General features: G+C 37.8%; 4 protein-coding genes across 10 annotated transcripts; 3 read left to right on the top strand and 1 right to left on the bottom strand.

Moving 5' to 3' along the window:
- LOC109709793 (cytochrome c1-2, heme protein, mitochondrial-like) lies at nucleotides 1095–4715 on the top strand. Of its 2 annotated transcripts, none has more exons than XM_020232116.1 (8): nucleotides 1095–1261; nucleotides 1801–1884; nucleotides 2014–2231; nucleotides 2419–2698; nucleotides 2806–2877; nucleotides 3738–3854; nucleotides 4234–4299; nucleotides 4397–4715. In XM_020232116.1, the coding sequence occupies exons 2-8, from the start codon at nucleotides 1825–1827 to the stop codon at nucleotides 4511–4513; spliced, it is 930 nt and encodes a 309-aa protein (XP_020087705.1). In that variant the 5' UTR covers nucleotides 1095–1261; nucleotides 1801–1824; the 3' UTR covers nucleotides 4514–4715. The 2 variants fall into 2 exon arrangements, with proteins under 2 accessions (XP_020087705.1, XP_020087704.1); XM_020232115.1 differs by having other exon boundaries at nucleotides 1096–1261; nucleotides 1817–1884.
- LOC109710906 (uncharacterized protein At1g08160-like) lies at nucleotides 5229–6751 on the top strand. Its single transcript, XM_020233713.1, has one exon. It carries the CDS (start codon nucleotides 5733–5735, stop codon nucleotides 6456–6458), a length of 726 nt encoding a protein of 241 aa, XP_020089302.1. The 5' UTR covers nucleotides 5229–5732; the 3' UTR covers nucleotides 6459–6751.
- LOC109710167 (serine/threonine-protein kinase AFC2) lies at nucleotides 7260–12620 on the bottom strand. Of its 3 annotated transcripts, XM_020232634.1 has the most exons (12): nucleotides 12377–12620; nucleotides 11163–11355; nucleotides 10362–10388; nucleotides 9975–10128; nucleotides 9822–9870; nucleotides 9629–9743; nucleotides 9199–9290; nucleotides 8891–9026; nucleotides 8742–8806; nucleotides 8565–8662; nucleotides 8305–8407; nucleotides 7260–7846 (listed from the first exon to the last, which is right to left on the bottom strand). In XM_020232634.1, the coding sequence occupies exons 1-12, from the start codon at nucleotides 12473–12475 to the stop codon at nucleotides 7697–7699; spliced, it is 1281 nt and encodes a 426-aa protein (XP_020088223.1). In that variant the 5' UTR covers nucleotides 12476–12620; the 3' UTR covers nucleotides 7260–7696. The 3 variants fall into 3 exon arrangements, with proteins under 3 accessions (XP_020088223.1, XP_020088224.1, XP_020088225.1); XM_020232635.1 differs by lacking the exon at nucleotides 11163–11355 and having other exon boundaries at nucleotides 12377–12554; XM_020232636.1 differs by lacking the exons at nucleotides 9629–9743; nucleotides 9822–9870; nucleotides 10362–10388; nucleotides 11163–11355; nucleotides 12377–12620 and having other exon boundaries at nucleotides 9975–9993.
- On the top strand, nucleotides 13086–16801 carry LOC109709951 (manganese-dependent ADP-ribose/CDP-alcohol diphosphatase). Of its 4 annotated transcripts, none has more exons than XM_020232348.1 (3): nucleotides 13086–13243; nucleotides 13346–13396; nucleotides 15589–16801. In XM_020232348.1, the coding sequence occupies exon 3, from the start codon at nucleotides 15629–15631 to the stop codon at nucleotides 16592–16594; it is 966 nt and encodes a 321-aa protein (XP_020087937.1). In that variant the 5' UTR covers nucleotides 13086–13243; nucleotides 13346–13396; nucleotides 15589–15628; the 3' UTR covers nucleotides 16595–16801. The 4 variants fall into 4 exon arrangements, with proteins under 4 accessions (XP_020087937.1, XP_020087939.1, XP_020087940.1 ...); XM_020232350.1 differs by having other exon boundaries at nucleotides 13346–13435; XM_020232351.1 differs by lacking the exon at nucleotides 13086–13243 and having other exon boundaries at nucleotides 13250–13396; nucleotides 15589–15648; nucleotides 15744–16801.

The following is a 17090-nucleotide window of genomic DNA, read 5'->3' as shown; positions in this document are numbered from 1 at the left end:
CACAGGATACTAACTTGATACATTTTAAACCACAGGATACTAAAGTGAGAAAAAGTGAAACTACAGGAGGGTTTTTGAAGTTTTTCCTACAATATATTGTTTTGGATGCCAAAGATAATTATTATTAGGCCCTAAATAGGGTGCTGATAAGCCGGCTTTTTATTCGCGGGCCAATTCATATTCAATTCGAAAGATTTTAACTTAGATATCTTAATAAACTGAAATTTTAAGCTTAGAGCTATTGAATTATAATATTTTTTTGTATAGAAATTTAAAATATACATGTGTTGTGTGAAGAATTTATAAATAAACTTGATATTAAAAAATAAATTTTGTTTTATAGTAATTGTTTTAAAAAAAATGCTACTGAGAGTTTAAATGCTAAAGCGAAATCCTTGATGAGAGTTTAAGGTCCCTAATGTTAAAGGGTCCAATGAAACTTGACTAAAAGTGGAGGGACTGGTAGGAAACAAAGCCAAAATAAATTATTTTTAAATAATGTTTTTGAGGACATAATTATAATAAAATTTGTTAACTATATTTATTTATATTATATAGGAGATTATTATATTAGTTATTGTAGTGTTTTGTTGTTCCAAAAAATCTTATTTTCTTTTCACCTGCAACATAACTTGGTAAAAAGAAATATAACTTAAAATAGAAGAAGAAATGGAAGAAGTGAGGTAAAATCATGTACTTATCTTTAAAGCACTCATATAAATACAAAAATAAATATTTTTGTATTTACCTAGCTTATTTTTTATTTTAAGTTATATTTCAATCACATTCAACAAATAGAAGAAGAAATGGAAGAAGTGAGGTAAAATCATGTACTTATCTTTAAAGCACTCATATAAATACAAAAATAAATATTTTTGTATTTACCTAGCTTATTTTTTATTTTTGCTTTAGCATCAATCACATTCAACAAATAAATAAGCTAAATTTTTATAACATATAATTTTGATATTTTTAAAACAGCAGTTTTTTTTCTGCTTTTACTAGAGAAAAAATCTACTAAAAACTTAATAAATACTCATGGAACTGTTTTACTTAAAAGATCCCAAATAGGCAAATCCACTACTCTCCGGAGCCCACAAACAGGTCCTAAACGTTGGCTTATTTACGCTTCTAACCCCCACTGGTTCTCGAAGCCTTTCCCCTCGTTCGCTAAACCCTTTCCTCCTCTCTCTCTCTCTCTCGTTCGCCGTCGCCGTCGCTGTCGCCGTAGCCGCCTCCGCCGCGGCCGCCGCCGGAGAAGGTAACCTCCACCATTACTCTCCATCTCCCTCCTCTCTCCTTCCTTTTTCTCCCCCCCTCTCTATCCCTACCTCTTTTTCATTCTCTCTCTCTCTCTCTGCCTCCTTGGATCGGCGGCGGAGCCTCATGAATTGGGTTGGAGTTGCGACGATTGCGGCGAAATCCAAGGGGAAGAGAAAAAAGAAGAAGAAGAGGGTTTCATATGTTCGTATAATGAGCAAAGCATCTGCAATTTGAGGTTCCACCGATCGAGGGATAGGGAAAAGACCCGCTAGATAGTAAATATGTAGATATTAGAGACTCGCATATGAAATTGTTGTTGTTGTTGTTGTTGTTGTTTTAGGGAATAAACGATCGCTTCGAGACGATTGAACATCATTAGCTGAATAATTTGAGTTCCCGGAAAATTCTTCTTTCTTAAGTGCCATACAATTTGTTTTTGTTTTTTTTTAATTTATTTTTTGGGTTTGAAGTTCTGATTTAGTAATGATTAGTCAAGAATATGTTCATCATTGATTTTCTCAATTATGAAGTTTGCAGTGTTTTTTTTGCTTAGGATATGCAATGGCTGCCGGTAGGCGCATTAGCCAGCTCATCAAGAAGAGCCTTCAACTGCAATCTTCTGTAAGAATCAGCTTTTACCTTTTTCTCAATCTCTGTTCTTCATTTATTGTATATATTAGAGCAACATTGCGAATCGCATTTAATTTTCCTTTTTTTAAGAAAAGAAAATCTTATCAATTCTGTTGGCAGGGTCCTTCTTCAGTCTCTTCGTTTTGGTTGAAGCATGAGGAAGCAGTTGGATCTGCTGGTGTGAACTCGTTAAGAGCATTAGCACTGCTCGGAGCTGGAGCTTCTGGCCTTCTAAGCTTTGCTTCCATAGCATCTGCCGACGAAGCAGAGCATGGATTGTCTTCTCCGGACTATCCGTGGCCGCATAAAGGCATTCTTAGCTCTTATGATCATTCATCGTAAGCCAATGACAAAAATTTCTTAACATGTTTTTTGGAGCAGTTTGATTTCACCTGTATGCTAACTATTATATCATGCAAGTAGTTTAGTGAAATAGCATTATTGTATAATTTGCGTGACTTGTAATGCTGCGTTGTAAATATCCTTATCTCATAAAATACTGTAATTGTATAAAAATGTGAGCAGAATTAGGCGCGGACACCAAGTCTACCAGCAAGTTTGTGCTGCCTGCCATTCGATGTCGTTGTTATCGTTCCGAGATCTCGTTGGTGTCGCATACACTGAGGAGGAAACAAAGGCTATGGCTGCTGAGATTGAGGTTGTTGATGGTCCTAATGATGAAGGCGAGATGTTTACCCGTCCGGGTAAGTTGAGTGACCGTTTCCCACAGCCATATCCAAATGAACAAGCTGCAAGGTTTGCAAACGGTGGGGCATATCCTCCGGACCTCAGCTTGATTACGAAGGTAAGGCCAATGTGTGTAAGGTTTTGTTGCCTGTATAGTTGACACCTGCCTTTTAGCTGCTGAATTTTTTGTTTTACTTCCTTTTTCTTTTCCCTTCTCTTTTGCAGGCACGACACAATGGCCAAAACTATGTGTTTGCTCTGCTCACTGGCTACCGTGATCCTCCAGCTGGTATCTCGGTAATTCTCTGTCGAGGATTTATTCAAATTGCTGGTTTCTTTACTTGTTTCTTTTAGGAGATATGTTTGATATGTAATCAGAGACTAACTTGAACATGGAAAATATGATCTCTTGAGACTCGAGGTGTCGTCATAGACGGAAAAAAGTTTTCCTTGGTGGAGTAGAGTACCTTACATATAGCTCAACAAGAAGCAGTTGATTGCACATTGTGCAAGATGGTTATAATTAAGTAGTACTTTTAGTGATTTATTTGATTGTTGATCATCATATACCCTTAAGATAGCTGTAGGATCAACCATACTTTATGAATTATCTGAAATTCGAGTGTTGTTGAGAAAGTTGACATAGGGCCTATTTGGCCGCACTGTGTCCGCTCATGAGCCGCAGCACACGGCTTTTTGAGAAAGCTCCCCGGGAAGCTTTCTCAAAAAAGGGCCCTTTGCGCCATCATGCACCGCGAACGCATGAGCGACTGCACGGCCAAACACGCGCATAGGTTATTGATAACTGATTGCATGTTATTTGATATTAGGGGATGGGAGGATCAAAATCGACATCGGAGGAGGTGACGAGGAAACAGTATTATTAGTCTTTGATTTAACAAAGAACTTGTCTATATTAGAGCTAGGAGTATGACCTGGTATAAAGGACCTCAAATAGTTGGGTCTGAAGGCTTAGCTGTTTTCACTTTTGTTTATGAAAAGGAACTCGCTAGAACATTATCCACTTAAAAGCCATCTGCATTACGTTATTAACTTGTTTTTCTGTCGTTGTACGGTTATATTCATTTTATAGTGTCCTTTGTAATCATTTCTGTGACCTCGACTGCTAATGAGTTGTTTGTTGATTGAAAATGCAGATTAGAGAGGGATTGCACTACAATCCGTACTTTCCTGGTGGTGCAATTGCTATGCCCAAGATGCTTATTGATGGGGCTATTGAATATGAGGATGGTACTCCTGCAACTGAATCCCAGGTAACTTCCTGTTTCTTTGTTTGGATCGGTTGTAAGAGTAGCTGCGTTGGTAGATATTCTCACTGTTCACCGCTTCTAAAAGATGAAATACTCATCTGGTTTTTTTGCAGCACAAATAGCTCAATTAGTTGTCAAATCGTTGGGCATAGCAATTCCATGGTAAAGAGGTGGAATATTTCCACCCTTATGGGTAATCATTAGTTATTCATCCCTAATCATAAGTAATGGGGATATCCATTTGAGCTAGTATTCTTATCCAGGGTATCCCTATATGTGGCATAGCAACCCTGTATCCCGACGCTGCTGAATTCTTCCCTTTCGTAAATGTTTCAAGGAATGGTATTACAACTTGCTCTATTTTGTTATATCATAATTTCAGATGGGTAAGGATGTTGTGACGTTTCTATCATGGGCGGCCGAACCTGAGATGGAAGAGAGGAAACTGGTAATAATGCTATGCCCCATTAACTGCTTCCATTTCGCCTGTAATAGTTTTTCTTTCATTGTGTTGATATAACATTTTCTATTATAAAATTTTCTAGATGGGATTCAAATGGATCTTTGTACTGTCGCTTGCTCTTCTTCAAGCCGCATACTACCGGCGCTTGAGGTGGTCTGTTCTTAAATCACGTAAGCTTGTTGTCGATGTTGTCAACTAATCACCTTTCTCTTTTGTTTGAACTTTTTTTATTTTGAGTGAAGAGTTAGAAATAATGAGAATGTGATGTAAATTTATGCTACTGGGGTGCCATGCCAAGAAATTTTCTTTTTCTCGGTTTGCCCGTTTGACGGAAATAATCTTATGTTTTTTGATGCTTGGTTAGTTTTAACTTATTGGCTGCTCAAAGGCTAGTTACAATTCACGTAATAGTATTTAATATGACCCACTTTTCTCCGTCTCTTTCTTCTTCTTCTTCTTTAACAAATATGTTTTACATTTTCATAGCTAGTCGTTAGTGAAACAATCTTCAGTGGTAACGGCTACATTATGTAGGGAATCGCGACGACTTTCGTGATAACTACTTGTCCTCTTTTATGACAAATCTTTGTTGATTCAGTTTAGGAACAACTTGTACTGGGGCAATTGTTACAGAAAACTTAATACTGGGAGAACTAGTGTGGGTTAGGTTTTTCTTCAGCGATCATGAGATTTAAGAGCTTGTCTTTGGTTACTATTGCCAGGTTTTAGTAACCTTGATTTCTCAACATCACATATTCCACATATATGAAATGATGTGTTGCAGTATTGAAAAATTTGACTGTTTATTATATCCTTTACTCACTTTTCGGCATGTTTATGGTTCTCAACAACCATCAAACAAAATACCTCTAGTTAAATTACAGAAGCCCTTCTTGCACTTTAACCTGTTTCTAAATTATCACCCTTCTTTAAATTTCACCTTATATACTGTCATCCGGGACTCGAATTCCCTGGTCCGAGAACACGCATTACCTCACATGTAAAAGAAGTGGAATAATCCGATGCTTCAAAACGAAGCATATAACAGTTCACAAATAATTACTTCAACCTATTGAATTTCTTTCCTAGCCTTGTGAATCGTATGTCCAACGTTAAGATTCATGCTTACATACTAAATAAGGCCATAAATTTAATAGAATGCTGCAGAATTTGTTTGGAAACCGTAGTAAAGTGCACCCGGGTTTTGATGAATAACCCCGGCATCCTACGGTTGCTTGCCTTCCAATTTATTTGTAGTTAAAAACCAAAAAAAGAGCATCTGTTGTTTTTATTCCTTCCCTCCAATTTCCTCCACCTTAATCTCCTTCCTCGGCTTCCTCTATCCACTCCCACTCTATTCCCCCAACCGCCACCAGTGACCAGCCTCTCTTTCTCTCCTCCCCTTTCACAACTACGCCATGCAGACTGATCAAAACAAGCAACAAGGAAAGAGTCAACTGCCCGCCCACCATTACAGCGAGCTAACACAGCAGCAAATTGGTATGACGATGGCGCCGACGCCGACGTCTAGTGCGCCGGGAGGCCGCATGAAGCGGTTGTCAGTGAGTTCGAAGCTGTTGCAGCGCTGGATCATGTACTGCGTGGCCGCCTTCTGCATCATCCTCTCGCTGGCGGTCATCCTCGGTGGCGTTGCAGTCCTCGCAATCTTTCTGGCCTACCGCCCCCGCGGGCCCCGCCTCGACATCCCCACCGCCACCCTTAACGCTGCATACCTCGACTCCCCCGGACCCTCCTTGAATGCCGACCTCACCTTCCTTGCCAACCTCTCCAACCCCAACCGCAGGATCGACCTCAAATTCTCTTACCTGCAGATCGACCTCTACTTCCAGAGCACGCTCATCGCCACGCAGGCCGTGCCGCCCTTCGCGGAGCGCCGTGGGGAGTCTGTGCTGCGCCATGTGGACATGCTGTCCAGCGAGGTGGCGCTGCCGCCTGATGCTGCCAACGTGTGGCAGAACGGCACAGCCCCTGGCGGCGATGGCGTGTCTTTGCGGCTCATGGGGAAGTTCCGGACGAGGATGGTCATCGGTGGGTGGCTGAGGTACACGTACTGGGCGCGCGTGCACTGCGACCTCATGGTCGGGCCGCCCCCCGCTGGCGCCTTGCTGGGCAGACAATGCTAGGAACTGTTTTGCTTGGCTACAGGATGCAATGTTGTTGGATAAAGTACTGTCTGAATAACGCTTTTCAGATGAGATGATGTTAGGGACCGTCTAACTTTGCTCTAAGCTGCGGCGCTACTAGCTAAATTCTATTTGAAGAGTGCTTTTCAAAGAAGCATTATGATCATTTTTTTCGGCCGTGAGATGTGATTATTGTTGAAAGTATAAGCCGAAGCAAAACCAAACAAAGTGCTTAGTTAGCTGTTGTAGTTTTTTTATTTTTATTTTTTATTATTCCTTCATTATTATTTGAGATAAACCACTTGTGTAGTCTCTAATTATGATTTTCTTTTTTTATCTTACAAGTTATACTTCAATTTCCTTTAATAGCTGAGGAGAATGAAAACAATATTTTTTTTTTTGAGAAAAAGGTAGCATGCTACCCGCTTCATTCATTCAGGATATAAACTTAGCTACATGGGTGAGACAACAAGACCTTTAAAGAGATAAAAAACTGGACAAAGACGAAAAAAATATTAAAAAAAAAAATTTAAAAATAAAAATAAAAAACTAAATAAAAATAAAATAAAATAAAAGAAAAAAGAAAAAAAAGAAAAAATTAGTGTTTCTCCCTAGGACGAAGATTTCCCCACAGGGAACCACAGGGACGTCAGCTGTTTAACCTTATAGCAATGTTGATCATAAATTTAGGGCATAAATTTAGGGCACATCTTCCTACACAATTGACAACAGGTGATAATAACTCTCTGTATTCCAATATAACATATTTCCGAATAATAAGATAAAGGCCGCAAACCGATAAACAGTAAAAGCCAACCAAAAGGCATTAAATGTAAATCACAACCAAAACCTATTATTCAAGGGTCTGTTTACAGGAGTTAGATCTACTTTTAATGGTTAACATTTCTCCCTGAAAACCCCACTGTGATCTACATGCTACTTCCGTGAACACATTCCGTTCAGCACCAGCTCGCAGCATCCTCGTCAGGTATCATTGCCTTTTTTCTGTCTTTCCAACCACAACTGTATGCAATGCATGTGCCAGAAAAGATGCAAGCTATATATCTACAACTTATGTTGGCAGAAAAAGACCAACACCAGTAAGAACAGAAAAGTGCCTTCGCTGGCATAGACATTAACATTGAATTGCGTTTGGAGAGAACCAAAAATATGACATAGATACTAAATGAGGCCTAAAACATTTAGAATCAGTAGAAGTTAGCTGCAAGGACACGTGCCTACAACCTCCAGTGACGGTTACTCGTGAAGAAGGGATGTCGTAAAGCTTCCCGAGCAGTTAGCCGAGCAGATGGCTCGTATCTCAGAAGGCTTTGTAGAAGATCAATAAAATCTCCAGCTGAGTGATCGACTTGTTGCATCACCAGGTTCTGGAAGGGGGGAAAAGAAAAAAGAAAAACAGCAAATCAATCCAAGTGACCAAGAAATTTAGATGTCAATCTAATGGTAATAAAGTTGCCGATTGCAGACAGAAATCAGCTACAAATAATAGAGGTTTCTGAAAGGATTTAACATCAAGAATTAGAATAGACTTTAGACATGGTTCACAAAAATACGTTGCCCGGCTTAGATTTCAATGTTGGGAGCGGAATAATAATACAAATCATGTTTAAAAGTTTGCAGTTCAAACTACTCATAAAAAGGAAATGAATTTAAGCAAATATTTACATATATCAATCTACTGATTATCTATTAATGTAATAATAACTTACGACTCTCATACTAAGAAAAATGCCCTTCTTTCATTAACTTCCCAACCAAAAACAAAGTTCTCCTAAAAATTGGACGAATCCACTAAGGATAGGACCATAAGGATGCTCACTGGTACCTGAAGACGAGGTAGTCTAAGAACAGCTTTAATGCTATCCCTTGATATTGCACCTTCTGGCCAGTTCAATCTGCCTCGTCTTATATATTTTTCCACATGCCGGCTGCAAAATAGGGAAAAAAAAAAAGAAGCTGAAATAAGCGAAAATAGCAAAATCTAAACTAGTCAGAAACTTCCAATCATAAGCAACCCAAGAAGCTGCTACTAAGACCAAAATGCAGCAGCACATTGAAGTACTCAGCAACTTTTCAAGCACTTACTCGGCTCTTTTAAGCATACGCTGGGGCAGAGGACCTAACACTCTTTCCATCATGGCCAAGTGCTCCAAGTTTTCATGAGTTTGAAACAATGTCTCCCCCTATAAAAGATTTGCAGGTTTAAGGAAAAGAATCAACCAACAAATTTAAGTAGCATAAGCGAGTTTTGAATAAACTTACCGAGCAGAGTTCCACAAGGATACAACCCACACTCCATATATCACATGGATAACTCCATCCAAGACCTGATAGCAGAAAGCAGGAGGTTCAGATCAGAAATGTATCAGCATTTAGAGAGAAAAAATAGTGAAAGTTATCAGGCCCCATACCCAGAATAACTTCGGGTGCACGGTAATGCCTAGTTGAGACAATGTAACTATGGTCCTGGTGATCATAAGTTGTGCTACCAAAATCAATTAACTTTATAGCACTTGACTTGGGTAGTTTCTTTGAGCATGAAACATCCTTCAATTCAAGCCAACCAAAATGAAGTTTTAGTCAAAAATAATCAAAATGCCATAATGACTGATTACTTTAACCAAAGAGGCAAAAAAAATACAATCAACTGCACAAGCAAAAAGCTATGGTGACAACCTACTGCACAAATGACGGTTAACAATTTCACCACTGTAATTACCTTGTAATCAGGTACTTTTATGTATTCCGACGAAACAAGGAGAATATTCTCAGGCTTCAAATCAGTATGAATAAGATGGAGATCATGCATAACTGCAACAATGCAAAAAAATAAAAAAGTTGAACATAAATATCCAAAATATTGTTAAGCCCAAATAAGGTTAATTCAGTTCCAATTCAGAAGCAAACTCAACCTAATAAATGAAGCACGCAATGATCAGTACATAATAGATTAATAAAAAAAATCCCGAAAACCAAGATAAGAGTGCAAAAACCTAGACTATAACAAACATGATTTTAGAACAAAATTAAGAAGGAAACGGCACGCATCCATTTCTAAAATACCAAAACAAATAGTCACAGGGTTGCATAGTACAAGCAGATATCAATGGAAATGCACATATAAAGTTCCAAAAGTACTGTCTACACACATGCAACAGATTCCAACAGTTGTCTGCCAAGTTCGCGAACAAGGTCAATAGGAAATGGGCGATAGCCATTTTTCCGCAGAAAATCATATAAGCTTGGCCCAAGCTTCTCAAACACCTGTTGAAGTCATTTAGATTCATTGACAAGGTACTTGGCAAAATGGGGGAAATTGTCATAAATCAATCATGTACTTACAATACAAATATGGTTACGATAGTCAAACCAGTTCCGAATTTGCACACAACTGCAAAAACCGCTCGCATAGTTGTAACCACAACATACTGAAAGGCCAAAAAAATCCAAAAAAGGAAAAAGTGCCATTGTCAGAAATATAAGGATAATACTTACCGATTGCCACTTTTATCATGTCTCCCAAGCTGCTGAAGAACATCAATTTCTATCATTGCTGCCTCGCGATATTTCTTTATGGCACGAACAATTTTAATTGCTACCATTTCTTCCCTCTCCCTATCCCAACATTCCAATACCTGACCAAAAGTGCCTGGTGAATACAAGGGAGGATTGTCAGGGGAAAAAAAAACAAATGGCCAGTCTCATAACAATTAAAACCTTGTTCAGGCACCCGGCAATAAACAATATGAAAGAAATGATGGAGAATGTCTTCTGAGATTACAATTCATAAAGCTTATCCCATGACATCTATAAATAAGAGCATGAGTAGAAATATTTAAAAGTTTCATCAACTAAGAGCATGTAGAAAGAATAAAAACAAACCTTCACCCATTTTGCTGTAGATTTTATCTGCATCCAAAATATAAGTGCAGAAGAATGTGAGACTTTGTAGAAATATAATAGTATAACAGCAGTCAAAGTAACAGTACCACTACCAACAAAGGAAATCACTTGAAATTTCATGAGAAAGTAATTTTGTAAAGGAAATAAAACAGATTCAAAAATGAATGTCTATCAGAATAAAAACTGCAAAACTAAATTGAATTGATGCAGCATCTTGCAATATGTCATAAAACTAAATGCAGGTCCAAGACAATAGATATTGATTGAGAAAAGAGAGTCTGGATGGAAATAGCTAGGAAATCTCCATAACAGACAGCAGAAACTGTGAGAAACTCTGACAAAGGATACATCAATGCATAACTATTAATACTTGATTTCAAATGTAAAATATTGTAACCGAAACCAACTTTAATCATTCCGATATTTGTAAATCCTAAAAATCTGAATAGCACTATATCCATGAAAATGACAAGCACTTAATATATAAATGTCAAAAAAATTGAGTAAGAGTTAGTGCTAATCATTCTAATAATATTCAGTGTCTATAGCACGCAAGAAGAATACCAAACAGTGATGTACCACACACCAAAAGAAAACGAAGAAAGGCAATTTTAAGTGCACCCCATGTCTCTTAAGTATCAGTAAAACAATTAAAACATTCAAAAATTTGTTCATATAAAAAAAGGGAAAAAAAAGAAAGAAAAAAAGAAAACCAAAACGAGCATCTGGCAAATACTACTCATCACATATATAAGATTTCAATAATGATAGTGTAATTACAGCGAGTAGTCAAGTTCTCTCCAAGCGCAAACATGTAATGTCCATCTTTATCATCTTCTCTCCAAGGAGGGGAAGCATTTCTAGCCACTCCCTTCGGATACATAGAAGAACTACTACTGTATGAAGGTTTCCCCGATGATACCAAGCTGGCCACATCTCCAACTTCTTGCCCACATAACATTCCTATCTGAGCCTACATACAGCCATCCATTTGTTTGCTCACTCAAGGAAAAAAAAAATTATAATTTACACCCTTCCCTCTATAAATCTTTCTAAAAAACTCAAGTCATCTGTAGTTCTAAAGCAGTAACATGAAAATATAACAACATGCAAATTCACCACACGGAAATGAAAATCATGAGATCAAGCAGCAAATTATGATGCATACTAAAAGCGACAGAAGGAAAATTCTGTACAGCCATAGATAAAGATGCAAGACAACCTTCCTGAACCTATTAATAGCATAAGAACAACAAAGATTATTAGTTCCTAAACAACGAACCGTCAAATCAGAGTCAATCACAGTAACTTCATCCATGAAACAACTGAGCTGTGGCAGAAAAAAAGTTTATATTTGATACATAATTGAGTAAAAAAGTTAGTCCTTTGTTGCTTCTCAAATAGAAATTGAGCATCTAAGCTGCATAACCACACAATATTATAATAATTTCTCTTAACAAATAAAAAGCTTCATCAATCAGTTAGTCATGCTGATGATAGCTATAACAAAACTATAAATTCGGAAGAACCAATAATTGCCTCTGTTAAATCGCTTTGATTTAATAATTTCTACATGGACATTATCAGATAATATCAGCCAAATAAGAAGCGTAAACTGAACAAACATACAACGCAAAAAAAGGAGAAGAAAAAAGCTTCAATTGCCTTAAAATCCTTATAATAGAGAAAGAATAAGCGTCCACAAACACACCATAAGAGAGACTACTTAAAATTCTTCGTGATCCATGTTAGATCTAAATAAATCGATCAAATCTCAGCCAAATCGACAATTCAAAACCGGAAATAATAAATAAAAACAAATTTCTGCTCCATCCTTACCAGATGAAGAGAAAATCCATCAGATCTGCGAAATTGTCAGTGGAAAACACGATAATAGAACCATATCGTGCATTTATGCAAACAGATCCAACCGAACTCGCTCAGATGTCACAAATCAGAGAAAAAGGGGAGGAATTAGGGAGGAAAGGTTATACCTTTGGCGTGTGAGAAACGTCCCATCCAAGCCTCGCTCGCTTCCGGGGTCGACGATCCATGGTGGCGTGCGGGAACTCCGTGACGCGCTCCATCTCCATGATCGCGGAGGAGGAGAATAATAATAAAAAAGGATCGACGAAGAGATATTTGGGGAGGACGCGATCGCGATCTACCGATAACGAAACCCTAGCTAAAGGGAAAAGCGGAGGCGTCGGAGAGAGACGACGCTCTTATCGAGAAAGAATCCGCTGAAAACTGAAATATTATATTGATATATATATAAATGGCCCGCTAAAGTTTATTGTTAATTTTTTTCTCAATTTTAAATTTTTTTACAATTAAATAGTTTTAACCAAATAAATTAGATAATTTTATCAAATTTTATTATTATTTTTAATTATTTTATCAAAATTTTATAATAATTAGTGATTAATGATCAATAATGTTATTAAATAAAATAAAATTTTTAACTAAATAAACAGAATAACTTAAAAAGTTCAAAAAAAGTTATAATATTGAGGAACCAATCTAAAATTCTCTGTAGTTGAGGGGTCGTGTATGCATTTTCACCATTCTCTTTTCTATTTATTAATTATTAATTATTATATTTATGGAATAAGGAATATGGGAGCAACGAATATGCTTGTTGAACCGGTGGGGTTGGTGGGGCTCGACCCGAACCCGAAGGGCACCGTTTTAATCGGGTCGGGTGCAGAGAGGGTTCGTCGGCGGAAACGGCTTCTTGGGAAAGCGCTTTTGCAAGCGCGGCCGCGAAACGCCGAAAAATCGTACGAATCGGCCAATCCGTAATATTCGAGCTGCGTAAAATGAGTCGCGTCTCGTGCGAATCTCGCTACTGCTTTCCGGTGAAATCTCTTTTCCCCCAATCCGATCTTAAAATCTAGAATTATTAGGGTTTGAGATTCTCATTCCTTTTTTTTTTTTTTTTTCTCTCCTTTTTCATGTAGGATTTCAATTGATTTTTGGATTTCACCGTGCCGCGACGTCCTCATATTGGGGTATACAATCTTCTATTGCTTTAATTTAGGGTTTGAAAGGTTTATGCTTGAACTTTTTTGAGTTTTGTTTGAAGCATTCTCTAAATTGCTTAAGAGTATATAATTCTTGTTTCGATTATTCTCTAATTTTTATTTGAAGCTCTAGCTTTTAATTGAATGCTTTCATGGCGTTGACACTGCATTATTGCTAATATTTTCACTAGCTTCTGTTCAATGCAATCGCCGAGACTCGTAAATTGATTGCTTGCGTACTATCTTATTTGCTGTGTCTCTCCTGTGTGTCTATTTTTTCTGAGCTGCCGAGTCGGCCGTATCGGAATCGTGTTGTGTTCTGCGGCCGCAGCAGTGTCCGTGTTTGCGTAACTTCGGTTTCTTATAATGTTTGATTATCATTATGTTACGCACTAAGGAGGCAAATATGCAAAGTGGATCATTTAGTTGCCTCCGAAATGTTCTCTACCAACATTTCAGAGTATAAGTAAGATTTAGGGGGTGGCTTTGTGTTGTGTGGGTTAATATTACATGAAGAGAAAACCCTTAGGTCATATTCAATATGCGTACATACATAATACTTATATGCACGCGTGCATATGTATAAGATGTATCATCTAGGATTGGAAATGTATGTAGATGTTCAATTTCAATTCAGCTGTGAGAAGAGGTGCAAAGTATTTGGCTAATCACAAACAGGAAATACAAGTAAGCAGCTTTGAGTTTTCTTGGAATTTGATACGGAGTTTTGAGCTCATGGCCAACGTTGCTTGTGTTTGGCTTATCTAACCCTATTTGCACACTCCATTTCAATTGATAATAGACTTTTTATTTATTAGGTTTTATATATATCTTGACTAAACGTCAAAGTTAGTATGCATTAACAAACTGAAACCACCAGCTATTTTATCTAATCTATAGCAAGGTTTTAAGTATCCGTCGGCATGGGCCGTATCCACCGTGCCCGTACCGTGCCAACAAGATATTGGTACGGTACAGAACCCGTTCCGATGGCACAGCTCAAAACCCTCTATTTTTTAAAATAGTAAGTAATTTCCTCAATAAAGTTCAAAAGATGTGATAAAAAGACATAATAAATAAATAGAATATTTTGTTTTTAAAAAAAATAAATATTTCATACTATTATGTGTCGGCATACAAGAATTTTTTTGACCGGCACGGCTCGGCATGCACCGTGCTATACCGTGCCGACAAGTTTCCAGCACGACCCCGTGCTACGGCACTTAAATTCTTGATCTATAGCACTTAAAAGTATGGGAATTGCAACTGATGCCATGTTTTATACCATGTGGGTAAACATATATACTAACCTTGGTTGTTAATCTTCCACTCTCGCCAGCTTATAATTTAGTGAGAGATCCTGCGAACAACATCTTTGGTTTCACAGTGGTCTTTAAATGTTATTGTATTGAGGCCTTGGTTTGGGGTATAGGTCTATATTGTGTAAATCGGACCTAGCTTTCAAACAGGAGTTGACTCAGAACCTAGTTGTTTCGACTCGACGATTGAACTAATGTTTGCAAGTTTAAATCAAGTTGTATACTACAAATTAATGGCAGCCTAGCATCTCCTATTACCGCAGATGTGGATGGTCAAATGTACACATCCTTTCTAATTATTTATAAGAATAAATAATATTATTGTACTCTAGAGAAAATTGCAGCAGATAATCTGTGTATGTTGCTATATAGCATTCATATAAACATATAAGTGAAATTCCCAAATGTCAACTTAATGTTAACATGAAATAAAAAAGCAGTATGAAAATGGTTTGTGTGGATAGAAGATGCTTATCATCCACATTGGGTGACAGATTTCATCTTAGATGTAATAATTATGTACTACTTGATCATAAGAAAATGAGAATGATGGCTTGCATCATGGCTTGGTTAGTTTCTGGCACATGTTATTCTATTGCTTTGCTTCAAAGCGAGTTTTACATGTTAGCAAGCACTTTGTAGTATCTTTTTTAAAAGATTTGGCTCTCTCTTTTTCTCGCTTCTTCTCTTCTTCTTCTTTTTCTTCTTTTTGTAATTAGTCGATACCACGGGGGGGATTTCTGAAGTTTTCCCTTTTTGTGGTTTCAGCAGGTAACTTTGCTCGTCACAACTTGTTTGTTGAATTGAGCCCTTTCTTTTCATGCGAAAACTATTTATCTCAAACAAACAAATACTTTGCAGGGAACGAGAATTTTGAAATCTGTTGTTCACCACACTAACCATGATGGCATCAGCTAATGGGTTAGCCACTGCTCATACTAAGGAGCCATTATTCTCTTTTGGAGTTATTGCCGATGTCCAGTATGCCGATATTCCTGATGGCCACTCGTTTCTAGGTGTCCCCAGATTCTACCGCCACAGCATTCTGGTTCTTCAAAGGGCAGTCAATCAATGGAATGATCACAAGAAGCTCAAATTCTCAATAAACTTTGGGGACATTGTTGACGGGTTCTGCCCCAAAGATAAGTCGCTGGCGTCAGTACAGAAAGTTCTTCATGAATTCGAGAAATTCAATGGTCCCATCTATCACATGATCGGGAACCATTGCCTTTACAACCTTCCTCGCAGCAAACTAATCTCACTATTCAAGATGCCCTCTTCTGATGGCCATGCATATTATGACTTCTCGCCGACTCCTGAATATAGGATCATCGTTCTTGATGCCTATGACTTTAGTGCCCTCGGTTGGCCGCAGGATCACCCAATTGCATCAGCAGCAATGAAGTTCTTGCAGGAAAAGAATCCGAATGCTGATAAGAATAGTCCGAATGGTTTGGTTGGCGTTGCGAGAAGATATCTAATGTTCAATGGAGCAATCGGTAAAGAACAACTGGATTGGCTTGAAAGCATCCTTCAAGAAAGTGAGAAGAGTAAACAAAATGTAATCATATGTTGCCACCTCCCTTTAAACCCCGAAGCGGCAGCCCCTGAGGCTCTTTTGTGGAACTATGAAGAGGTCATGGCGGTGGTTCACCGGCACAACTGCGTAAAGGTCTGCTTTGCCGGGCACGACCATAAAGGCGGGTATGCAATCGATTCCCGTGGCGTTCATCATCGTGTTCTTGAGGCTGCTTTGGAGTGCCCTCCAGGCTCAAATGCGTTTGGCCACGTAGACGTCTATCATGACCGTCTATCACTCATTGGGTCGGATAGAATGGCCAGTACCGAGATGATTTTCAATTCTTAAGCGAGTAAACATTTTTCGCTCTCATCATTTGCTTTGATTAGCAATTTGTAGAGAAATTCTTTTCATGGAACGCTACTATAGATATGAAGCTTTTCACCGTGGTAGAGAGAGGATCTACTATGAGAAAGAATTCCATATTTGTATTATCTTTTAGATGGAGTGCAATGTAAATGAAGCTATAAATAAATTTAAATAAATTTCTTGTAATGCTCTCTATGGTAGATGGTTGCTGCCTCGCTGGTAGCTTGCTTATATATGGTATTATTATGGCTGGGTATAGTTGAGCAGTATTCTACAGTCCATGATGATCCATATATAGTCGAGTACAAGGTTAGTATCAAACTAATTTTAATTTTAATCAATATTTACTTTAAAATGATTTAAATTCAGCAAATAATCATATTGATTTGGTACACTATTGTCTAATTAAGCAAATGTAGGCATATAATTTAGCATAGTATTATATAAACTAGCCAAAGTAATTTTGAATTTGCAA

This window comes from Ananas comosus, linkage group 5, assembly GCF_001540865.1.
Source record: "Ananas comosus cultivar F153 linkage group 5, ASM154086v1, whole genome shotgun sequence".
Taxonomy (NCBI): Eukaryota; Viridiplantae; Streptophyta; class Magnoliopsida; order Poales; family Bromeliaceae; genus Ananas; species Ananas comosus.
This window is presented reverse-complemented; position numbering and strand designations above follow the sequence as displayed.

Coding starts and splice junctions, on each gene's coding strand:
- LOC109709793 (XM_020232116.1), top strand. CDS start 1,825: ATGGCTGCCGGTAGGCGCATTAGCCAGCTCATCAAGAAGAGCCTTCAA. Junction 2,232..2,418: donor AGCTCTTATGATCATTCATC/GTAAGCCAATGA, acceptor AAATGTGAGCAG/AATTAGGCGCGGACACCAAG. Junction 2,699..2,805: donor ACCTCAGCTTGATTACGAAG/GTAAGGCCAATG, acceptor TCTCTTTTGCAG/GCACGACACAATGGCCAAAA.
- LOC109710906 (XM_020233713.1), top strand. CDS start 5,733: ATGCAGACTGATCAAAACAAGCAACAAGGAAAGAGTCAACTGCCCGCC.
- LOC109710167 (XM_020232634.1), bottom strand. CDS start 12,475: ATGGAGATGGAGCGCGTCACGGAGTTCCCGCACGCCACCATGGATCGT. Junction 9,291..9,628: donor ACTGTTGGAATCTGTTGCAT/GTGTGTAGACAG, acceptor GCATTGTTGCAG/TTATGCATGATCTCCATCTT. Junction 9,027..9,198: donor TAAAAGTACCTGATTACAAG/GTAATTACAGTG, acceptor CTTGAATTGAAG/GATGTTTCATGCTCAAAGAA.
- LOC109709951 (XM_020232348.1), top strand. CDS start 15,629: ATGATGGCATCAGCTAATGGGTTAGCCACTGCTCATACTAAGGAGCCA.